Below are 19827 nucleotides of genomic sequence, written 5' to 3'. Positions count from 1 at the left end.
TGGGAGCGGTCCATGGAACAGAGGTATCCAAGCCGGTTTCCAGGGGCTGAAGCCCTGTCTGTTTTGTCTGTTCTCTCTCTCTCTCTCTCTCTCTCTCTCTCTCTCTCTCTCTCTCTCTCTCTCACACACACACACACACACACACACACACACACACTTTCATACATGCACACACACACTTTCATATGCACACATGTTTTCATATATGCACACACACACACACACTTTCATACATGCAAACAGCACTCATATGCACAGGCAGGCCAGGCTAGACAAAATCAATTCTAAAGCTCACTGGCTTCAAAACCATCTTTCTGAAGAATGCATAAACTTGATTTAATACTGGCTTTGACATATGGGATTCCAGGTGCCGAAGCCCTGAAATACCTTGGAATGTGCTAGAACAAAGTATAAGGCACCCTGTCTTGGCCCACCCTCGCCCACATCCATCTGGCTGGCAGTCATTGAACAGGACCCTGGATTTCCAGTAGCCTCTTCCAGAGAGTCTGAGGTGTCAGTTCAGGTCAGGAGCTAGACCCGCAGCTCCGGCACTCCGCCAGTGTCCAGGTGGCATCTTGTGACAAGGCTAGCCCAGGAGTAGAGGTGGCTGAGGAGAGGCCCCTGGCAGCCATGTTCTTCATGCCACTTCAGAGGTTGGGGATGCAAACGTTCCATTCATTCTGGAAGACAAAGACCCTGCCAGAGGGCCCAACAGAGCGCCTCTGAGAGACGTCTCTGGACACCAAGAAAAGCCCTCTGGTGAGCTCAGCTTCATGGTTTCTCTGGATTCTGTGAGATGAGAAGAAATGGCCAAGTAGCAGCATCCTCATCCCAGCCCTCAGCACCTCCAGAACCAAGGACCAGCCATAGTGGAGCAGAGTGTGAGCAGCTGTTGGGAATGGATGCCTTGGTTTCCCCACACTGCCTCCAAACATCCCACACAAAGAACTTCCTTGAAGGTGGACGGGGGGGGGGGGGAGAAGGTAATGGTGTCCAGAGATAAACATGTTCCTCCATATAGTGACTTCTAATGACTCTGCTGTGATCTTGTTTCTTAACACACCAGGCCAGCCAAGAGGTTCCATCATGAGCACAGAATCAATTAGTAATGTCTGCTTGGGGCACTATATTGAATTCTATCACTATGTAAATGCTGCAATTGATTGATGATGCCTGCAATGGTCAGGGATATTCCCCATCTGTCATCTAATGCTAGGTGACTTTCCCCTGCAGCAGAAAGGAAGGTGCTCAGGACCTTAAAAATTACCTCTTGGAGGGTCATTCCCTATTTTGCCCTTTTCTGAAGATGTTAATATTGGTTATATTTTAAAAAATCATTTGTCTAAAGTAGCAACACAGTACTGAATTAATTTCTTCTCCATGGAGATGACTAAATGTTTTCTTCCTTGCTGGAGACTCAAAAGGTGGTACAGCTGTCACTGAAAGAGACCTTAGACCCTTAAAAAATTCCATCCAGGAAAAGGCAGGCAGAGCTTGGCACTATGCTCTAGGTTAGAGTTCACAGTTCACTTTCCATGGTGCTTTGATTCCAAAATCTAAATGACCCATGGAATTTGGGTCACCTCATTTGGACACCTTGGTCTGCAGTGTGCTGGGCAGGTAGAGGTACCTCCAGATGGCATAGTAGTGAGTACCAGCACCAAATGCCACAAAGAGGTGCCAGATGGCATGAGCAAAGGGAATCCTCCCGTCACTCTTGAAGAAGACCATGCCCAAGCAGTAGAAGACCCCTCCTGTCATCAGCTCCCAGATGCCCTCGGTGTTGGGCTGTTGGAAGAAAAGGATTAGACACAAGTCAGAGGGAGACTTCATCATTCCCTGCTACCCACATGGAAAGACATACAAGTGGCGAACAAGCCCCGAGTCCCCTAGGAAGTCTCAATATTGTGGCATCAAATTTCCATATTAACTTGCAAAATCTGCAACTGATGATAGAGAACTCAAACCTCAGAGGCCTAGCACTTGGAAGAAGGCAAACGTAGCAGGGTTAGAGATCCAAGGTTCTGCCTCTACAGTGCAAACCCAAAATCTCAAAAAGGTTGCTTTTATAGGGCGGCATAGCAAGTTCAAGGAGAACATAAAAGCTAAATACTGAGACCCCGGGGAAGGGGGAAAGAGGGCTGGAAATGCGGCTGAGTAGTAAAGTACTGGCCTAGAATGTGCAATGCCCTGGGTTCAGTCCCCATCGCTGCACACACACACACACACATGCACACACGCACACATGCACGCGCACATACCCACACACACACACAGTCAGTATACACACATGTGCACATGCATGCACACACGCACGCACACACACAGACAATATATACACACGCACATGCATACACTCACACACTCACGCATACAAGCACACACACAGAGTTGGTTAGTATACACACACGCACGTACGCACACATGCATGCATACATACACACACTCACGCACACACACAGAGTTGGTTAGTATACCCATACCATGGAACATTACTTGTTACATTGCCTTAAAGACAAGAGGACCATTGTGACACAAGCCACCATGTGGAGGAGCTCCAAGGACACAATGCTAAGTGAAATAAGCCAGGCACAAAAGGACAGCTACCACAAAACGTAACTGTCCCAAAGTAGCCAAGTCCACAGAGACAGACAGCAGAAGGGGATGCCATGACCTGGATGATGTTGCCCAGAGCTGTCCTCCAAGCCAAATTGCTGCCATCTCCAGGAGTTTTAGCTGGGCCTGCTTGCCAAGATCATCACAGTTGGGCTTGTTGGATGCTGATACCCCCTCTTGGAAAGAGGGGGCAGGGAGGGTCATGGTAGCCTCACCTGAGTATCTAGCCATCCCTCCCAATTCATCCATAATTGCACATGGCCTTGGGGCTCCTGAGAAGGACTGGAAGATATGGGTGGGGGCTATGGGAGGGGACTCCATCTCCATAGCCACAGGGAGTCATCAAGCATGGTGATGCAAACCTTCCAGTGTGGCTGCTTCCAAGTCATCCATGCTCCTGCCCATAACCCTTCACACACTGCCCTGCAGTAAGCTAGAGCAGATGCTGGTGGACCCAAGGAGGGGTAGACGTTGTGTACATCTTCTCAGGGGGAGGAGTTTTAGCAATAGAGGAGAAAGGGGATTCTCTGTGTGTGTGGGGGGGTGTGCTCTCTCTCCCTCTCCCTCTCCCCACCTCCCCACCTCCCTCCCTTCCTCTCTGTCTCTGTCTCTCTGTCTCTCTCTCTCTCTGTCTCTTTCTCTCTCTCTCTGTCTCTCTCTCTCTCTCTCTCTGTCTCTCTCTCTCTCTCTCTCTGTGTGTGTGTGTGTAGTATGTGTGCACGCATATTGAGGACGGAAATCCGCCTCAGGCATTTCTCCTCAAGACACCATTCATTCACCTTGGGTTTTGGTTTGCTTTGTTTTGTTTTGTTTTGGTTGTTTTTGGGGGACAGGCTTCTCTGTGTAGCCCTAGCTGTCCTGGAACTCACTCTGTAGACCAGGCTAGTCTCAAACTCGGAGATCCGCCTGCCTCTGCCTCTCAAGTAAAGACATGTACCACCAGTGCCCAACCATCCACCTTGTTTTATGAGACAGGGTCTCTGACTAGCGGGGAGCTCATCAGTAAGGCTACACCGGCTGGCCAACAAGCTCAGTGATTCTTCCCAGTGCTGGGATTACAAGTACATGCACCATGTCAGGCTTTTTATTTTAAGATTATTTTTTTGTTGTTGTTGTTTTTGTTTTTTCGAGACAGGGTTTCTCTGTGGCTTTGGAGCCTGTCCTGGAACTAGCTCTGTAGACCAGGCTGGTCTCAAACTCACAGAGATCCGCCTGCCTCTGCCTCCCAAGTGCTAGGATTAAAGGCGTGTGCCACCACCGCCCGGCTTTAAGATTATTTTTTATTAAAAAAGTTGTTTATTTATTTGTGTGTGTGTGTGTGTCACGTGTACGTGGGCACCCAAGGAGGCCAGCAGAGGGCACTAGATCCCCTGAGCTGGAATTACAGGTGTTTGTGAGCTGCCAAAGGTGATGCTGGAAGCCACACAAACGCCCTTCATCTGTACTGACACACAGGACCTACCCATCTTTAGGTCAGTCGGGTTCCACTATCCTTGTCTTTCTACAACTTGAACAGCCACAAAACAAAGTCTCTTGGAGATTGGGCAAGTGGCACCTGCCTGCAACCCTGCTCTACATAAATGAGTTTGATACTAGCCTGGGCTATCGGAGACCCTCTCTCAAAAAATGAAAACATCTCTTAGAGATTAAAACTCTGTGTGGTGCTTAATTTTAACTGCCAACTCGACAATCTAGAATTACCTGAGAGGAGAGTCGCAAGGAAACGTCTAGATCAGGTTGTTTGGTGGGTATGTCCGTGGGAGGTTGTCTTGATTGTCCTAACTGATGTGTGAAGCTTCAGCCTAAGAATGGGCAGCGCCATTCTCTGGATTTGAGTCCTAGACCATATGACAGTAGAGGCAGTAAACTGAACACTAGCCACGCATTAATTTCTCTCTGCTCTTGATTGTGGATGTCACGAGTTGCTTCAAGTTCCTGCCTTGCCTTCTTCTCAATGATGGGCTGTAACCTGGAATTGTGATCCAAATTAACTCTTCCTTTTATAAACTGCAATTTAAAAATCATTTCATTTTTAGTTTTATATATATGTATATGGGAGGGGAGTATATGCACCATTTGTGTGCAGTGCCCATGGAGGCCAGAAGAGGGCGGCAGATCACCTGGAGTTAAAAGTGCTTGTAAACCACCTGATGTAAGTGCTAGGAATCAAACTCAAGTCCTCTGCAAGAGCAACAAGTGCTCTTAACCACTGAACCATCTCTCCATCCGGCCCTCTAAGTTGCTTTGGGTCATAGCAACAAAAAATTAATCTAAAGCATTTTAAGTGGTATTATGATTACCTCTAAGGTATCACACACACACACATACACTCACACACACACACACATACACACACACACACTCACACACCACATACACACACACACACACACACACACACACACACAATAACGTTTTCCCCAGTCCTCAAGAGTATTGCTGCTGAATATTAACCACACAGCAGTCTAGACATCCAGTGTTTCTTAGCAGGCACCGTGTCCTGGGCACCATGGTCAGTGACTTGCCTGAGCTGTCTAGTCACCTTCGTGGTATATGGAGACCTAACCTCGGAATTAGGCAGAAGGGATGCTGCAGCTCCCAAGGGAGCTCTCCATGTTCTCTGTCCCATCAGGCAAGCACACAGACCTACTCAGCCTGTTTCCCCTGCTGCCAGAGGTGGGGGCTTGATTGACAGTCTCGAGAGGCAGGTCCAGCTCACACATGTGATCGGAGTCCTCCCGCTGGGCAAGTGGGACTTACCATGGAGAGGATCACCAGGGCGGGGAAAAAGCCCATCACCACATAGCAGAGCAGCTCCACAAGCTTGTACCTGGGGAGACAGATCATGTGATCTCAGGACAAGCTTCCAAGGAGGGACAGGGCACCCCGCTTTCTGATGTTGAAGACCAGCACAGCGAGAAGAGGAGATTTTTCTCTGTGTGGAACTCCACAGCTCATATTCTGCCCAGCAACATCAGCAGGTAATGGAAGTCATGTGACCTTGGACAAATCATATGACATGCCCCTTTTCTTCTCAGAGCCTATTCCTGAGCTTCTACAGTATACACTGTAGGTAGAACATGGGTTGCAAATTTAAACATAGCAAGCACATGGTACTGTCAATATGTGGCCTACGGCAGACATTACTAATTAATCCCAGCATCTTCCCCCACAGGACCCAAACAGTCATTCTCAGTTGTGCTGATTGCTAGATGAACCGAACCCTATGCCATTCTGGATTGTTTATCTCCTAGAGCTCCGTGGGCTCTGTGCAGGACTTCGTTATTTTCTTTTGCCTCCCTGGTTTCTCTCTCCTCCCCCACTTAATGATTGTCAGTCCAGTGTCATAGCAGAAGAAAAGGTTTCAGGGTACATGACCTCTTAAAGCCTTTCCCCATTATCTGATAATACAGTGTAGGGAAGGCAGGTGACTGACTGGTGATCTAGTTCACTGAGAGGGTCAAGTAACCTATGATGTCCTAAGAACAAATCTGGATAGGATAGTGTGCTGATGGATGGCTCAGCAGTTAAGAGCACATATAGTTCAAATCCCAGCACCCACAATGGGCAGCTCACAACCACCTACAACTCCAGCTCTAGGGGATCTGATGCCCTCTTCTGGCCTCCCTGGGCAACTACACACATGCATACACACATGCACACAGACACACATGACTGAAAATTTTTTGATGTGTGTGCTCATGTGTGGGCAGATATGTGTGAAGCATGAGCACATATGTATGGAAGTCAGAGAGTAGCCTCAAGGGTCATTCCTGAGGTGCTGTCCACCTTAAGAAAGGGTCTCTCACTGATGTGGACCTTGCCAAGTAGAGTAAGCTGGCTTATGGGAGCCCACAGAAGTGGCTCTGCTCCACCTTGACTAAAGGTCAGAGAGCTCAGACCTGTTCTAGCTCCTTCAAGGTTGTGTGACGGAAGGTTTGACCTAAGGTGTGGCTACTACAGGATGTTTGACCTAGAGTGTGGTTACTTGACGTTTTGAGTATTAAGATGGTAATTACTAGCCAGGTGGTGGTGGCGGCAGCGCACACCTTTAATCCCAGCACTCTGGAGGCAGAGAATCTCTGTGAGTTTGAGACCAGCCTGGACTACAAGAGCTAGTTCCAGGACATCTAGAGCTGTTCACAGGGAAACCCTGTCTCGAAAAAAACAAAAACAAAAGGTAATTACTTTGTTTGTTCTTTGTATCTTGGTGAAGAAGTCTTTTGCCTTCTGCCTCCTTTACGGATCAGGGTAAATAAGGGCTATGAGAAATAATCATGAGGCCGACCACAGTATCCACTGGATGCCCTCGGACTCTATCTGCTGTCTCTTGTCTCTTTCTCAACCCACACTCTTCCCCCAAAGCGTGGACGAATATGTCAGGCAGGACCCAGCACTGGCTGAGCAGCAAGTCCCAGGGATCCTCCTGTCTCTGCCTCTTCAGCAGTGGAATGATGGGCACATCACTGTGCCCAGCTACTGAAATGTGTTCTGGGGATCGAATTCCGTACTTCATGCTTGAACAACAGGAACTTCACCAATAGAGCCCTCTTCCTAACACCTACTATGATATTTGCAGAGCGGGTGGCGGGGGGGAGCACTCAAGGCCTGAGGAGATGACTTCATTGATAAACGGCTTTCTGTACAAGCATGAGGACCTGAGTTCGGAGCCCCACACCAACATAAAAGCCAGGCATGATCACACATATCTGTAACCTCATTTCTGGGTGTGGAGAGAAACAGGAGGATCTAGGGTTCAGTGGCCAGCATTAAACTCTGGCCCCTACATGCACACACACACACACACACACACACACACAGCTTTAGATCTGTCCCTCTGGGGGATGGGGCCTGGTATACAAGCATGCTCCTCAAGTTAGGATGCAGGCAAGGCCATGTCCTCACATTTTGGGGGTCATCTTGGGGCTTCACCTGCTTGAGGCTGCTGAGCAGGTGGTACTGAAAAATTAAGGGGCACCTCCTCAAACTGAGATCCCCTAGCCCTGACTTACCGTTCATGGAAGAAGAAGACATAGATAGTACCAACAGAGGCCATAATCCAGACCAGCCAGCGCATGTGGGAAGCCCAGGGGCCCAGCTCCCGGAGGTTCAGCCTGGGAGAAAAAAAGCCAAGGGCAGAGCGTGATGGGGCCACCAAGGCCAAGCACTCCATGGGCCAGCCTATTACAGGAAGCTGATCCCAGAGCCGCCCAGTCCCCAATGGCTGCCCAGGTAGGACAAGGACTCTCACTCGGAGGGACAGAATGTTGTGCAAACTGAATTGTCAAAATTGGAACCGTGGCACATGCCTGTCATCCCAGCAGTCAGGAGACTGAGGAAGGAGAGTCACCGGTTCCAGGCCAGTCTGAGTTAAACACGTGACAAAAGACCCAGACCAAAGCAAACCTCACAGCTGCGAAGACTAAGCCAGCAAAATGCTAGTCACTCAAGCACGAGGACACATAATCCCCAGAGACAGGGAGGTGGGGACAGGAGGGTCCCTGTGGCTCAGTCTCAAAAAGTAAAGTTGAGTTCAAACAAGAAAGATGCCTAACCTTCACATGACTTCTGTCCTTCACATGAGTGTATGTACACATGTTCACACCACACACACACACGAGTACACCCCTTTTATAATATACATAACTTCTACTGGTTCTGTTTCTCTAAAGAACCCTAATACATACCACCATGCCCAACTCTTGTGATTTTGTGTATTTTGAGTACATCTGTAGGTTTTTAATTTTTTAACATTTACTTTGTGTGTGTGTGTGTGCACACGGTGTGTGCGCACGCGCATGTGTGCCCATTGGCCATAGTGTATGTGTGGAGGTCAGAGGGTTGAGGGTGGGTTCTCTTCTACTATGTGGCTTCCCAGGCGAGAACTCAGGTTTGTCTACAGAAGTCAGGGCTGTGTGCAGGCACCTTTTCTTTCAATCTGCTAAGTCCTCTATTTTGGGTTTTAGTTTTTGTTTGTTTGCTTGCTTGCTTGCTTGTTTGAGACAAGGTCTTTCTGTGTAGTCCTGGCTGTCCTGAAACTCTCTCAGTAGACCCGGCTAGCGTCAAACTCAGAGATCCACCAGCCTCTGCCTCCTGGGAGCTGAAATTAAAGACTTGTGCCCCTGCTCCTGGCTAAGTCATCTTAAAGGCCCTATTCATGGTCATTTTAAAAATAGGAGGATAGATGAAACAAACATGGGGAATCCCCAGAAGCTACGTCGGGGGTGGGGGGTGAGGTCAGTCAAGAACAGCAAGCTGGAGTTTGGAGAGTTACGACTATTTGCTGGGCCAGGCATGGGTGGCATGTACTTTTAGTCCCAACACTGGGGAGGCAGACACAAATGGGATCCAGCCTGGTCTGCATTGTGAGTTCCAAGCCATCCAGGGCTACATAGGGAGACCCATCTTCAGAGGTCAGGGGGAGGGGGGACAGAGACACTGAGATTTGTTGCTCTTGCAGGGAACCCAGGCTCAGTTCCCAGCACCCACATTAGCTACCTGTAACTCCAGTTCCAAGGGACCTGGCACTTTCTTCTGGCCTCCACAAGTATCCATGAGTATGTGCACACATTTAAAATAAGTAAACACCTGTACAATCATATGTGTATGTCTGTAAATGGATGGACACGTGGGTCTAGCATAGCGTGTTGAAAAGAGAACAGGGCTGAAGACGGGGGAGGGGGGAGGGAGTGAGAAGGTGCTGAGTGCAGGTGACAGGTTAGAAAAGAGGAGAGAGCCTATAGCTTTTCTGGTTCTGACTCGGTCGTGGGCTTTTTGTTTTGGGTGCGGACACGTGCATCAGAATATATTTGATAATGAAAGTGCAAACTCCAAAGGGAAGCACCACAGCCTCCATTGCAAGATGGCTACTCTAACCGTCATCAAGATGTGCAGACTTAGGATATGGCCAGTTTTGGCATGTGAGTTTATTTTTGCAAGTTTTCATAATAAAGTTTATAAAATTCAAAATAAAAAACTAATAAATCTTTATAAAAACAATAGGAATAGTAGGGCCGGAGTTATGAGCACTGTCTACTCTTCCAGAGGATCTGAGTTCAGTTCCCAGCACCTACATGGTGGCTCACAGCTGTCTGTGACTTCAGTTCCCAGGATCCAACACACTAACAGACATGTGAGGTGTGTCACACAAGCAAAACACCAATGCACATGAAATAAAGGTACATTTTTAAAAAGAATAGTGAGTGAGGTGATTTAGTGCTAACTGTCAACTTGAGTTCTCAGAATCACCTAGAAGGGCCTCTGGGGATGGCTGTGCGTGGTGACCTTAATTATGGTCACCGATGTTGGGAGACCCTTCCAGTATGAGTTCCACCAGTTTTCCCCAATTCCTGCCATGCAGAGCTGTACTCCTGAGTCACCAGCTGGAATAAATGCTTTCTCCCTTATCACAGTCTGAAGTAGGGGCAAGGCAACAAGATCAAAGTGTCTGCACCCAAGATGAATTCCACATAGATGCAGAGAGACCTGAGCCCCTTCCCAAGAGGCTTAGAAAAGCCAGTAAGATGCTGGTGGTGCAGATCCTTCAACTCCTCTCTGGGATGAATTCCTTAGAGGAGAAAACTCTTAAAAATTGTTTAAATTAATATGGGGTAGTGTGGAGGGGTGCACATGAGTGCAGATGCCAGTGGAGGCCAGAAGAGGGCACCAGATCCTTAGTCCTGAAGCCCCAGCTCAAGGAGACTGTAGTCGAGTGTTTGTTTACAGACGTTCCTGACCTGCCAGCACTACGTAGCAGGACGCCATCTCAGCAGAGGTGTGGGAGACAGATGTTTACTTAGCACGTGTGAAAGAAAGTCTAAGCTCCACCCACATCACAGTAGCTCTCTGTTTTCTGTGTGGAAGAAGTGTGGTCATCCAAGCTCCTGATCTCGCCTCCTAGCAAGGTGAAGAATGAAGGCGGGGATGATGCCTGAATCCACACATGAAACACTCACAGACACATGCACACCACACACACACACGCTCGTGTGTGCACACGAAAGGGAAACAGGCCGAAGGCAAAACTATAAATAGATGCTTTGGGTTTTATTTTGTTTTCGAGACTGGGGCTCACTATACAGCCAGGGCTGACTTCAAACTCTGCCTCGGCCTCCGAAAGTCTGGCGTAGCAAGTACATGCCACACACTTGTCTAAATAAACACTTTATAATGTACAATACAGGTATGAAACATAGAGAGGCAGGGTTTCTCTGTGACAGAGAACTGATTTGATTCCCAGCATCACAGGGGAAAAAAAAAAGATAAACATATCTTAAAATGAGTATTTTTTTAAAAAAAAAAAACAGGGTCTCACTATGAACCCTGCTGACTTCAAACTCACAGAGACCCACCTGCCTCTGCCTCCCAAGTGCTGGGACTAAAGGTGTGTGCCACCACACCTAGCAATAAGTAATACTTTCAATACACACATAAAAGCCAGGCACCGTGTTACACACTTGTGATCTCAGCATTGTAAAAGTAGATGTGTAAGATTTTAAGACAATCCTGAAGCCATTTTTGACAATTCTGAATCCTCTCAGCCTCTGTGCCATAGTGTTTCCCCTCCTCCCCTGAGAACCAAGGACCTAACAGCTACACTCACACATACTCAGTTCCTGAACAATTACCCATATACGTATGTTTTGGTTCGGTCCCCTGGGAAACGGGGTCAAAATGACCTCTTACCTCATTTGATCTGGCAACAAACAGCTCTCCAGTCAATTTTTGGTAAGAGCCCTTTCGAATAAGCCAATCAGAATAGTCAAAGAACAACCCCCCTTGCTTCTGTGACCCCTTTAAAGTAGACTGTACCAGCTATTCGAGGTCTCTCAGCTTCCCGAATGCTGGGGGACCCTGTCATGACAGAATTAATAAAATCCTCATGCTTTTGCATCAGCTGTGGTGTGTGAGATGGTCTCTGGGGGCGACTCCTCCTTGGTGTTTAGACGCTCGAGTCCAACAGATGCAGAAAGATCAGGAATCCAAGGCCAGCTTCAGCTATATAGGGAGTTCAAGGCTAGCCTAGGTAACCTGAGACCATTTCTCTCTACCTCTCTTTCTCTCCCCCATCATGAAAAAAAAATGATTAAAAAGCAACCAAAAACACATATATATCTGCATATATGTGCAAGTATGTCTATAGATCTATACAGTCATTGACATCTATTTATATCTGTAAATATATGCTAATACATGCTAATGTATACATAAGCATTTGCATACACAGATGTACACACTTGCTCTTTTTTGCCTACAGCAACCCTTGAAGGATACACGAAAAGCTGGCAATAAGTGGGTATTTCTTGGCACAAGAAAAAGGACGAGTACGTTTTCTTTCCCACCTACTCCTCTGTCTGTGTGGTCACCAATTACCTACCAGAATGGAGGCAGAAATTCAAGCAAGAAAAAGGAAGCCAGCAGGGTGGGGTGGGGGTGGGTGCTGGCACTCACCAAGGAGCGTAGGAGGCCGCGATGAAGAAGTAAATGACCATCCTGTCGATCATGTGCAGGCAGTGTTCTACCATCCTAGGGCAGATAGAGAAGGAGGCAGGTCATAGCCCCTGTGTGGCAGGGAAGCATGGGAGCACCCACCTCACTGTGTGGGTGTAGGGCCCATGGGTGTACTGCTCCTGGGGTTCATCTTGAGGACAGTTTCTGGTCAGCCAGCTAAAACATTATGTTTGTTCCTGTGCTCCCTCCGCCCTGCCTGGTGATTACCTTTAGGGCATTGTTTACTCCATCTTGGGTGTGGTAATTTCCCACCTACCTGGGGGGAAATTCCTTGTGCAGCAGCTAGGTGTGCAAGGATTTCCCCAAGGTTGAATAAACGGCTTTCGGCTATTCTCCTTTCGAATGACCCAGGTCTCGTGTGTGTGTGTGTGTGTGTGTGTGTGTGTGTGTGTGTGTGTGTGTGTGTTCTTTCAATATCCAGGCCCTGGCCAGGCTTGCCTACGGTACAGTGACGCACAAACTGTACCAAGAGTAACACAGAATCAGGTGTTACACGTGGGGACAGCCTTACCTTCCCCAGTGGGAGAGACTGAGAGGCGGAGTTGAGATTCCCACCCCACCCTGTAGACACCCCCCTCCAGCCTCAGTCTCTCCAGCTGTGAGGGACCAGAGCAACAGCTGTCCGGGCTGCCTGCCATTGTGGGGCATGTGGGGGGTACCTCCCGACACCCATTAATGTGAATATTCGCTCGCCTCTAACTATGCGTGTTTACAGTGTATGTCCATGTGCCCTTCCGAGGGTTGGACGGGGGTACCTGAGATGGCTCTTCTTCCAGGAGACGGTGTGAAAAATGGTGGATACCACAAAGAGGCCGCAGAGGCCAAGGCCATAGATCCAAGCAGATATGGTCTCCCAGTCATCATCCGACAGGAAGTAGAGGTTGGAGCTGCCGAGGATGCTGGGAATGATCCAGAACTAGAGGGAGAGAAGACAGAACAGGGCCAGGCTTTTTAAAAAATAGATATATTTCCTAAAGAGGCATTTAAATTTTAAGTTTGGGTATTTGTATGGGGTGGAGGTGGGGGTTATTCACATGAGTGCTGGAGTCAGTAGATGCCAGAAGAGGGCACTGAATCCCCAGGAGCTGGACCTCCAGATGATTTTAAGAGGCACCCATGAAATGGGTGCTGCGAAACAGACTCAGATCCTCTGCGAGAGCAGCGAATGTTCTCAGCTGCTGAGCCATTTCCCCACATCCAAGGCCCAGCCCTTTTGTGCGTGGGAGGGGGGAAGCGTGTGATGTGGGGCATAGCAGGCTTTTTACGTGACTTAATGCGGCGCTGAGTTACACTTCCCTGCACATGTGTGTAAAGGTCAAAGGTCAACCTCAGGCATCCTTCCTGAGGCACTGTTTACTCTGCTTGTTTGTTTGAAACATTTTAGTGTGTGTGTGTGTGTGTGTGTGTGTGTGTGTGCACGCATGTATGAGTACGTGCAAGACTAGTGCACTATTGGAGATCAGAGATAGGCAGTTCTCTTCCACCCACGAAGGCCTTGGGAACTGAACTCAGGTCCCTGTGCTTGTGTAGAAAGCATTTAACTGAGCCCTCTTCGCTGGCCAGGCTCAGACTTTTGAACAATGCCAAGGGAGTACCAAGCCTTAAGATCTCTGCACTGACTCCCTCCTTTTCTCCAGATCATGCTACCCAATACCAAGATGGTGCCCACCAAGCCCGTGGGCTAACAGCACCACTAAAGAAGTGAAACGGGGTCCATTTTAATTTTTCAAAAATGTTAACTGATTCATAAGACATAAAAACTGTATCTATTGGAGGCTGAAGAGACAACTTAGTACTTAAGAGCACTGGCTGTTTTTCCAGAGGACCCAGGTTCAATTCCCAGCACCCACATAGTGGTTCACAGCTGTCTGTAACTCCAGCTCTAGGGGGTCTGAGCTCATTGTCTGGCCTCTGTGGACACCACGCATGCACACCGGGAACAGACATACATCGGGCAAAACACCCATAGACATAAAATTAAGATTACAAATTAAAACTTGTGCATCATGGACGGGGTGAGGGACTCAATGGTAAGGCCCTTTCCATCAAGTGTGAGGACTGGAGTTCTGATCCTGAGAACCCAAATAAAGCCAGATGCGGTTGTTGGGAGCCAGGCCAAAGCCAGACTTCCCTGAGGCACTGATGTACGGAGACATAGTTCCCGGTCTAAAACCATGAACATACTTGGCAGAGTCAGTAATGGCCTGGGGGCCGTGTCTTGGGGGAGCTGCAATTTCAGATCCTGGGAATCTAACTCTTCCCCCACGGAAAGGGCTGTTCTTATCATCCCAAGGCCACTGTGTGCTCAGTCTGGGACTACTTGAGATACTTTGTGTCTCATTTGTGCAATATTGCTTGATCAGCTCCCTGCTGACTTTGCCCCGTTCTGTGATAGGTCTCTATTGACTCTGTCCCATTTCCTTCTGCAAATACTATGTAAGATATGGTGGGGGCGCACATCTTTAATCCCAGACCTCGAGAGGCAGAGGCAGGGGATCTCTGAGTTTGAGGACAATCTGATCTAAACCAGACTTGTTACACAGAGAAACTCTGCCTTGGAAGAAGACAGAGAGAGAGAGAGAGAGAGAGAGAGAGAGAGAGAGAGAGAGAGAGAGAGAGAGAGAGAGATGATCTCAGTATTCTATCCTCTTTATCTTCTCATTCCTGGTCCTCCTCCTCAACACCTCGCTGCTCTAAACCCGGGTTCCTGTGGTTTGGGTCACATGGTACCACACGTCTGTATTCCTGGCATTTCTACACAATCCCAGCATTTCTACAGTCAGATGACAGAATTCCCAGAAACCCACGGGTCAGCTAGCCTGGTCTACACCTGTCCAACAGAGACTGTCTCAAACAAAGTGGGAGGTGGGAACTGGCACCTGAAATTGTCCTCGGCTCTCCACACCTGCATCATGGCTGTCCTGGAGCTTGCTATGCAGAGGCTGGCCTTGAACTCACAGAGATCCTCCTGCCTCTGCCTCAGAGCGCTGAGACTAAAGTGCTGAACGATTACGTCCAGCTTTCAGAGCTCTTTTAGAGAACCCGAGTTCAGCCCCAGCACCCACACTAAGCAGCTCACACTTGCCGAACTCCAGCCCTAGGGGATCTGACGCCCTCTGCTGGCCTCTGTGAGCACCTGCACTCACCTACGTATATACACAGATAATATACACAATAGATTGAGAAGAGTGCCTTCTTCACCCCTACCCTGAAGGGTCCCCATGTCAGTGCCCCATAAGTCAACTCACAGCGTGGGTGGCACAGTTGGCTGCATGTTCATACTCTGTGGGCTGGTACCTCTTGTGCGCTGGGACTCGGTCATTCATAAACCTGCAATGAGAGGCAGAAAGAGTTTCAGAAAGACTGGATGAGGAAGCCAGACTCCAGATTCTCACCCATGCAACTTTCCTCCTTCTCTCTCCTTCCTTCTGTCTCCTTTTCTGAGTATTCACAGTTTTTGATTACATGTATGTGTTTGTGTGGTGCTTACTTTTGTATTGGTACACACAGGCCAGTAACCAACATCAAGTGTCTGCCTCAATTGTACCCCTCCCCATTTTTTTCAGACAGGGTCACTCACTGGACTCAGAGCTCACCATTTCAGAGCTGGCTGGCCGGTGAGCCTCAGAGTCTGCCTATCTCAGCCATATGCCAACTTCCCACTGCAAGTTCTGTCATTGCATGAACCTGCCTTTTATATAAGTTCCAGGATTTGATCTCAGGTCCTCATGCTTGTGCAGCAGATGCTTTACCTAGTGAGCCATCTCCTCAGCCCTAGGTAATAAACATCTTCTACTGCCAAGTGTTTCATGTCTGATCCTAAATGTGATGTTTCTTTACTGGGGATGGGGATACAACTCAGTTGGTTGAGTACTTTCCTAGCATGTGCAAAGCTCTTAGTACCACCCCCAGCACCTCATAAACTGATGCAATCGGTGCACATGTATAAGTCCCACATGCGGGGAGGGGGGAGGGTAGAGGCAGGAGGATTCTGAGTGATGGGATTACAGATGTGCACCACGGCACCAGGCTCTTGCGGCACTAGGGATGGAATGCAGAGCGTCACACAAACCGTGGAAGCACTCTACCAACTGAGCCATATTCTCAGACTTAAATTTCCCTTAAGAATAAGATCTCCTGGAGCTATAGATGGGTTAGGGGTTAAGAGCTCATACTGCTCTCACAGAGGACCCAAATTCAGATCCCAGAACCCCACATCATGTAGTCTACAACCCCTGGAACTCCAGTTCCAGGAGATCTGATGCCCTCTTAGCCTCTTTGGCCTCTTTGGATATCTGCGGTACACACACTACACACACACACACTAATAAACATTTGTGTGCTGCATGCCTTTAATCCCAGCTCTTAAGAGTAAAAGGAGGTAAATCTCTGTGACTTCAGGGCCAGCCTGGTCTACACAGGGTGTCCCAGGTCAGGTGGGGCTACATATTGAGACCCAGTCTCATAAATAAATAAACCTTTTAAAATAACAAACATTTCTTGTGTATTGGTGTGTGAAATCTTCAAAATGTCTTTGCCTCCCCTTAGTCTCACACAGCACAGTTTGGAGCAGAGAAGTGACATTACCAGGTGGCAAAAAACTTGGTCCCAGCCCAGCCGGCTTCTGAGTCTGGCTCTACCGTGATGTGAGAGTGGGGGGCACTTCAGTTAGCCTGGTTGACACCTGAGAGTCAGTGGGGCCAGGAAGAAACACCTGTGCACGCCTGGCTCTCCGCCCAAAAAACAGAAGCAGCAAGCTATGCAGTGTTCTCTGCACACGGGTTCTCAAGTTTCCCTGGAGCTTTGCCCAGCATCGTCCACCAGGGGGAGGCAGATGCCACCCAAAGACATCAAGATCACTCCCCCAAGATCCCAGTTACACAGGCTGAGGAAATGCTCAGGGCGGAAATGTGTTTGCTGAGTTTGAATCCCAAGCACTCATGTAAAAAGGCTGGGTGTGGTTGTAACTCCTATAACGCCAGCACTGGGGCAGAGGGGGAGACATACAGACAGATCCTGACATCTCCCTGCCGTTACATACACCGTTATATACACCCTGTCTCGAGGTAACAAAGTAGAGACCGATAGAGAAAACTACCCAGGATCCTCCTTTGGAGTCCCCATGCATGTTCACACACACACACGACCTCAATGACAACTATGCATTCCCCCCAAATGGAGAGCTCAGAACAAAGACCTCTGAGCATCATGAGTCTTTGAGGTGTCCCGAGTACCTGCTAGATCAAGGTGAGGTCCCTGGAACATTGATTTTGTATCTTCTGTATGCCGGCACTCTCCCGATACAGTAGATGGAGATTTGTGGAGTGCCCTCTCTACGCTGTCTCCATGTCAGGGACCATTTTTTGAGCATTTTTGTATACTGGATCCATGCTGGTAAATACGCTGGAGCTTTCAATGGGGGACTTTCTGTGAGCCTGGACTCTGCTACTATAGTCCACAGAGCATTCATTGGCTGCCTTCTGTATTCTAGCTTCTGGAATGCTGCTGTGGCAAGTCAGGGATGAAGGCTGAGGGAGGCTGCCGGTTCTGGTGCTCCTGTGTCTGATTTATGACAACACCTCGATGACTCCAGACACCATGTTGGCTCCTGTGACCCGCTGCTCTGACCACCGTTCTTCCATAGCATCCACCCCGACTACACAGTCCTGCTCACGCAATCCCACTGTCACATGGACAGGGCAGCGCTGAGCTCAGCAGACAGGTGAGAAAGCTAAGATGCCAGGCTGAAAGTCCCAGGGCTTCTGGGCCGTAACAACCGACTCCCAGTGTTTCCCATGCGAGGATCTGGGTGCCTTGGCAGGGGCAGATTGCAAGCCAGACAGGCGGGGGCTGGAGAGTTAGCTCAGCGGTGAAGAGCACTGGCTGTTCTTCCAAAGGACTCGAGTTCAATTCCTAGTACCCATGTGACAGCTCACAGCTGTGTATAATTCCAGATCCAGGGGATCTGAGACATACACATGCAGACAAAACACTCATACACGTAAAAAATTAATTTAAATTAAGAAGAAAAAAAGAAAACCAGACATGCATCCAATGCTGATGGTGCAGGCCTATTATAATCCAAGCTACTTAGGAAGCTGAGATAGGAGGGTCACAAGTTTGAGAGCTGCTGGTGACATAAAGTGAGGCTGAGGTTAGCTCTGGGCAACTTAGTGGGGTCCTGACTAAAAGCACAAACAGGATTGGAAATGTGGTTCAGTGGTAGAGCTGCTATCTAGAATCCCCCAGGGAGGGGTGTGACTCAGTGGTAGAGCCCCTGCCTAAAATCCCCCAGTGAGGGACTGGAGTGTGGCTCAGTAGTAGACCACCTGCCTAGAATCATCCAGGGAGGGGCTGGGGCGTGGTCAGTGGTAGAGCCCTTGCCTAGAATTCCCCAGTGAGGGACTGGGGTGTGGCTCAGTGGTAGAGCACCTGTCTAGAATCCCTTAGTGAGGGGCTGGGGTGTGTCTCAGTGGTAGAGCATCTGCCTAGCATCCCCCAGAGAGGGGTACAAGGGGTAGGAGCATGGCTCAGCATATGCAAGACCCTAAGTTCAAGCCCTAATACCACCAATAAAATTTTTCAGAGGGCCAAAAACAATATAGAAAAGGATGTCATATAAGACAGCTGCAGGGAAGCGATGGCCTCCTGTCACAGAGGCCGAGATGGGAATAACACGTCTCCAAGTCATCAAAAGGTCCCAGAACCTAGAAGAGGAGACCTTAGAACTAGAAAGAACAAGCCTGCCCACACCTCAATCCTGGAAGTCAGCGCTCCAAGAACTGTGCAAGAATAACTGTGTACCCAAGTCCTGAGTGTCAGCTACTCCATTCTTGCAGACAGAGGACGCCGGCCCCTGGTGCAGAAGGTGCATTCATTAGCTCTGTCAAAACCCCCAAGAAGCAGTGACAATTGATGCTGCCACCAGCTGGTCTGAAGGTGGGTAGACAGCTGATAGAGAGACCCACAGGTGGGCAAGCTTATCACCCTCTGCGGGGAAGAGGTCCTGCACCTGTCACCAGGAGCCACCCTATCCTCTCCTCTGCCTTTAACTCCAGGCAAGCCACCCATGGTGCCGGCCATGTGGGTCCAGGGTGATGTCACGGTTGCCGTGGCGACCTAGGGCAGGCCATTATTTATTTATTTCTGTCTTCTACAAAACTCCCCTTGTCTCTCCTGCAGGCTGCAGCTACTGAATGGAGGGTGATGAAGGGGGAAAAAGAAAGGCTTGAAGGTGGGGGGAGCATGGCTTGGCGAAAGTCCAGGACGCCATTCCCACCACCCCACAGACCCATGGACTTTTCTCTTAACTCCTTGTGTCCCGGTGTTTTTCTTCAAAAAACCCTAGACGGGCATTTTAAAGGGCAACAAATTCACTTTTTGGGTTTTCATTTGTATTCATAAAAATGTCTCCCTATTTTGTAACATGGTTTTGGGGGTTTGAAAAGATTGCTTTGATCGTGGAGTCACCATCACACGAAAATAATGCAGCTGCATATAACAACGCATGCCTGTAACCCCAGGTCAGGATCAGGACGTTAAGGGCAGCCTGAGCTATACAGTGAATTTGTGGCTAACCTGAGCTACGTGAGACCCGGTTTCAGAAAAGCAATGGCTGAGTCAGTACAAAGCGCGTTCTTAGGTGGAAGGGAGCTGTGCTTGGAATAGCAAGTAGTCTATGCAAATGAGCCAGAGAGGCAT

At 48.7% G+C, this 19827-nt stretch overlaps 1 protein-coding gene across 2 annotated transcripts in view; it reads right to left on the bottom strand.

Annotated features, from left to right (window-relative positions):
- Nucleotides 1-266: 266 nt before the first annotated feature.
- Nucleotides 267-19827, bottom strand: part of Mmd2 (monocyte to macrophage differentiation associated 2) — a 45681-nt gene continuing 26120 nt past the window's right edge. Inside the window, exons 2-7 of one of the 2 annotated variants that reach the window (XM_075974179.1) lie at nucleotides 15375-15456; nucleotides 12882-13042; nucleotides 12067-12141; nucleotides 7629-7730; nucleotides 5377-5446; nucleotides 267-1788 (exon numbers count right to left, since the gene is read on the bottom strand). In XM_075974179.1, coding sequence (XP_075830294.1) covers nucleotides 1585-1788; nucleotides 5377-5446; nucleotides 7629-7730; nucleotides 12067-12141; nucleotides 12882-13042; nucleotides 15375-15456 — 694 coding nt within the window. In that variant the 3' untranslated portion in view covers nucleotides 267-1584. The remainder of the gene's footprint in view (nucleotides 1789-5376; nucleotides 5447-7628; nucleotides 7731-12066; nucleotides 12142-12881; nucleotides 13043-15374; nucleotides 15457-19827) is intronic. The other variant, XM_075974186.1, reaches the window with a different exon arrangement.

The sequence above is a fragment of the Microtus pennsylvanicus genome, chromosome 1 (assembly GCF_037038515.1).
Source record: "Microtus pennsylvanicus isolate mMicPen1 chromosome 1, mMicPen1.hap1, whole genome shotgun sequence".
Taxonomy (NCBI): domain Eukaryota; kingdom Metazoa; phylum Chordata; class Mammalia; order Rodentia; family Cricetidae; genus Microtus; species Microtus pennsylvanicus.
Note: the sequence above shows the minus strand (reverse complement) of the source record. Positions and strands in the feature narration are given on the sequence as shown.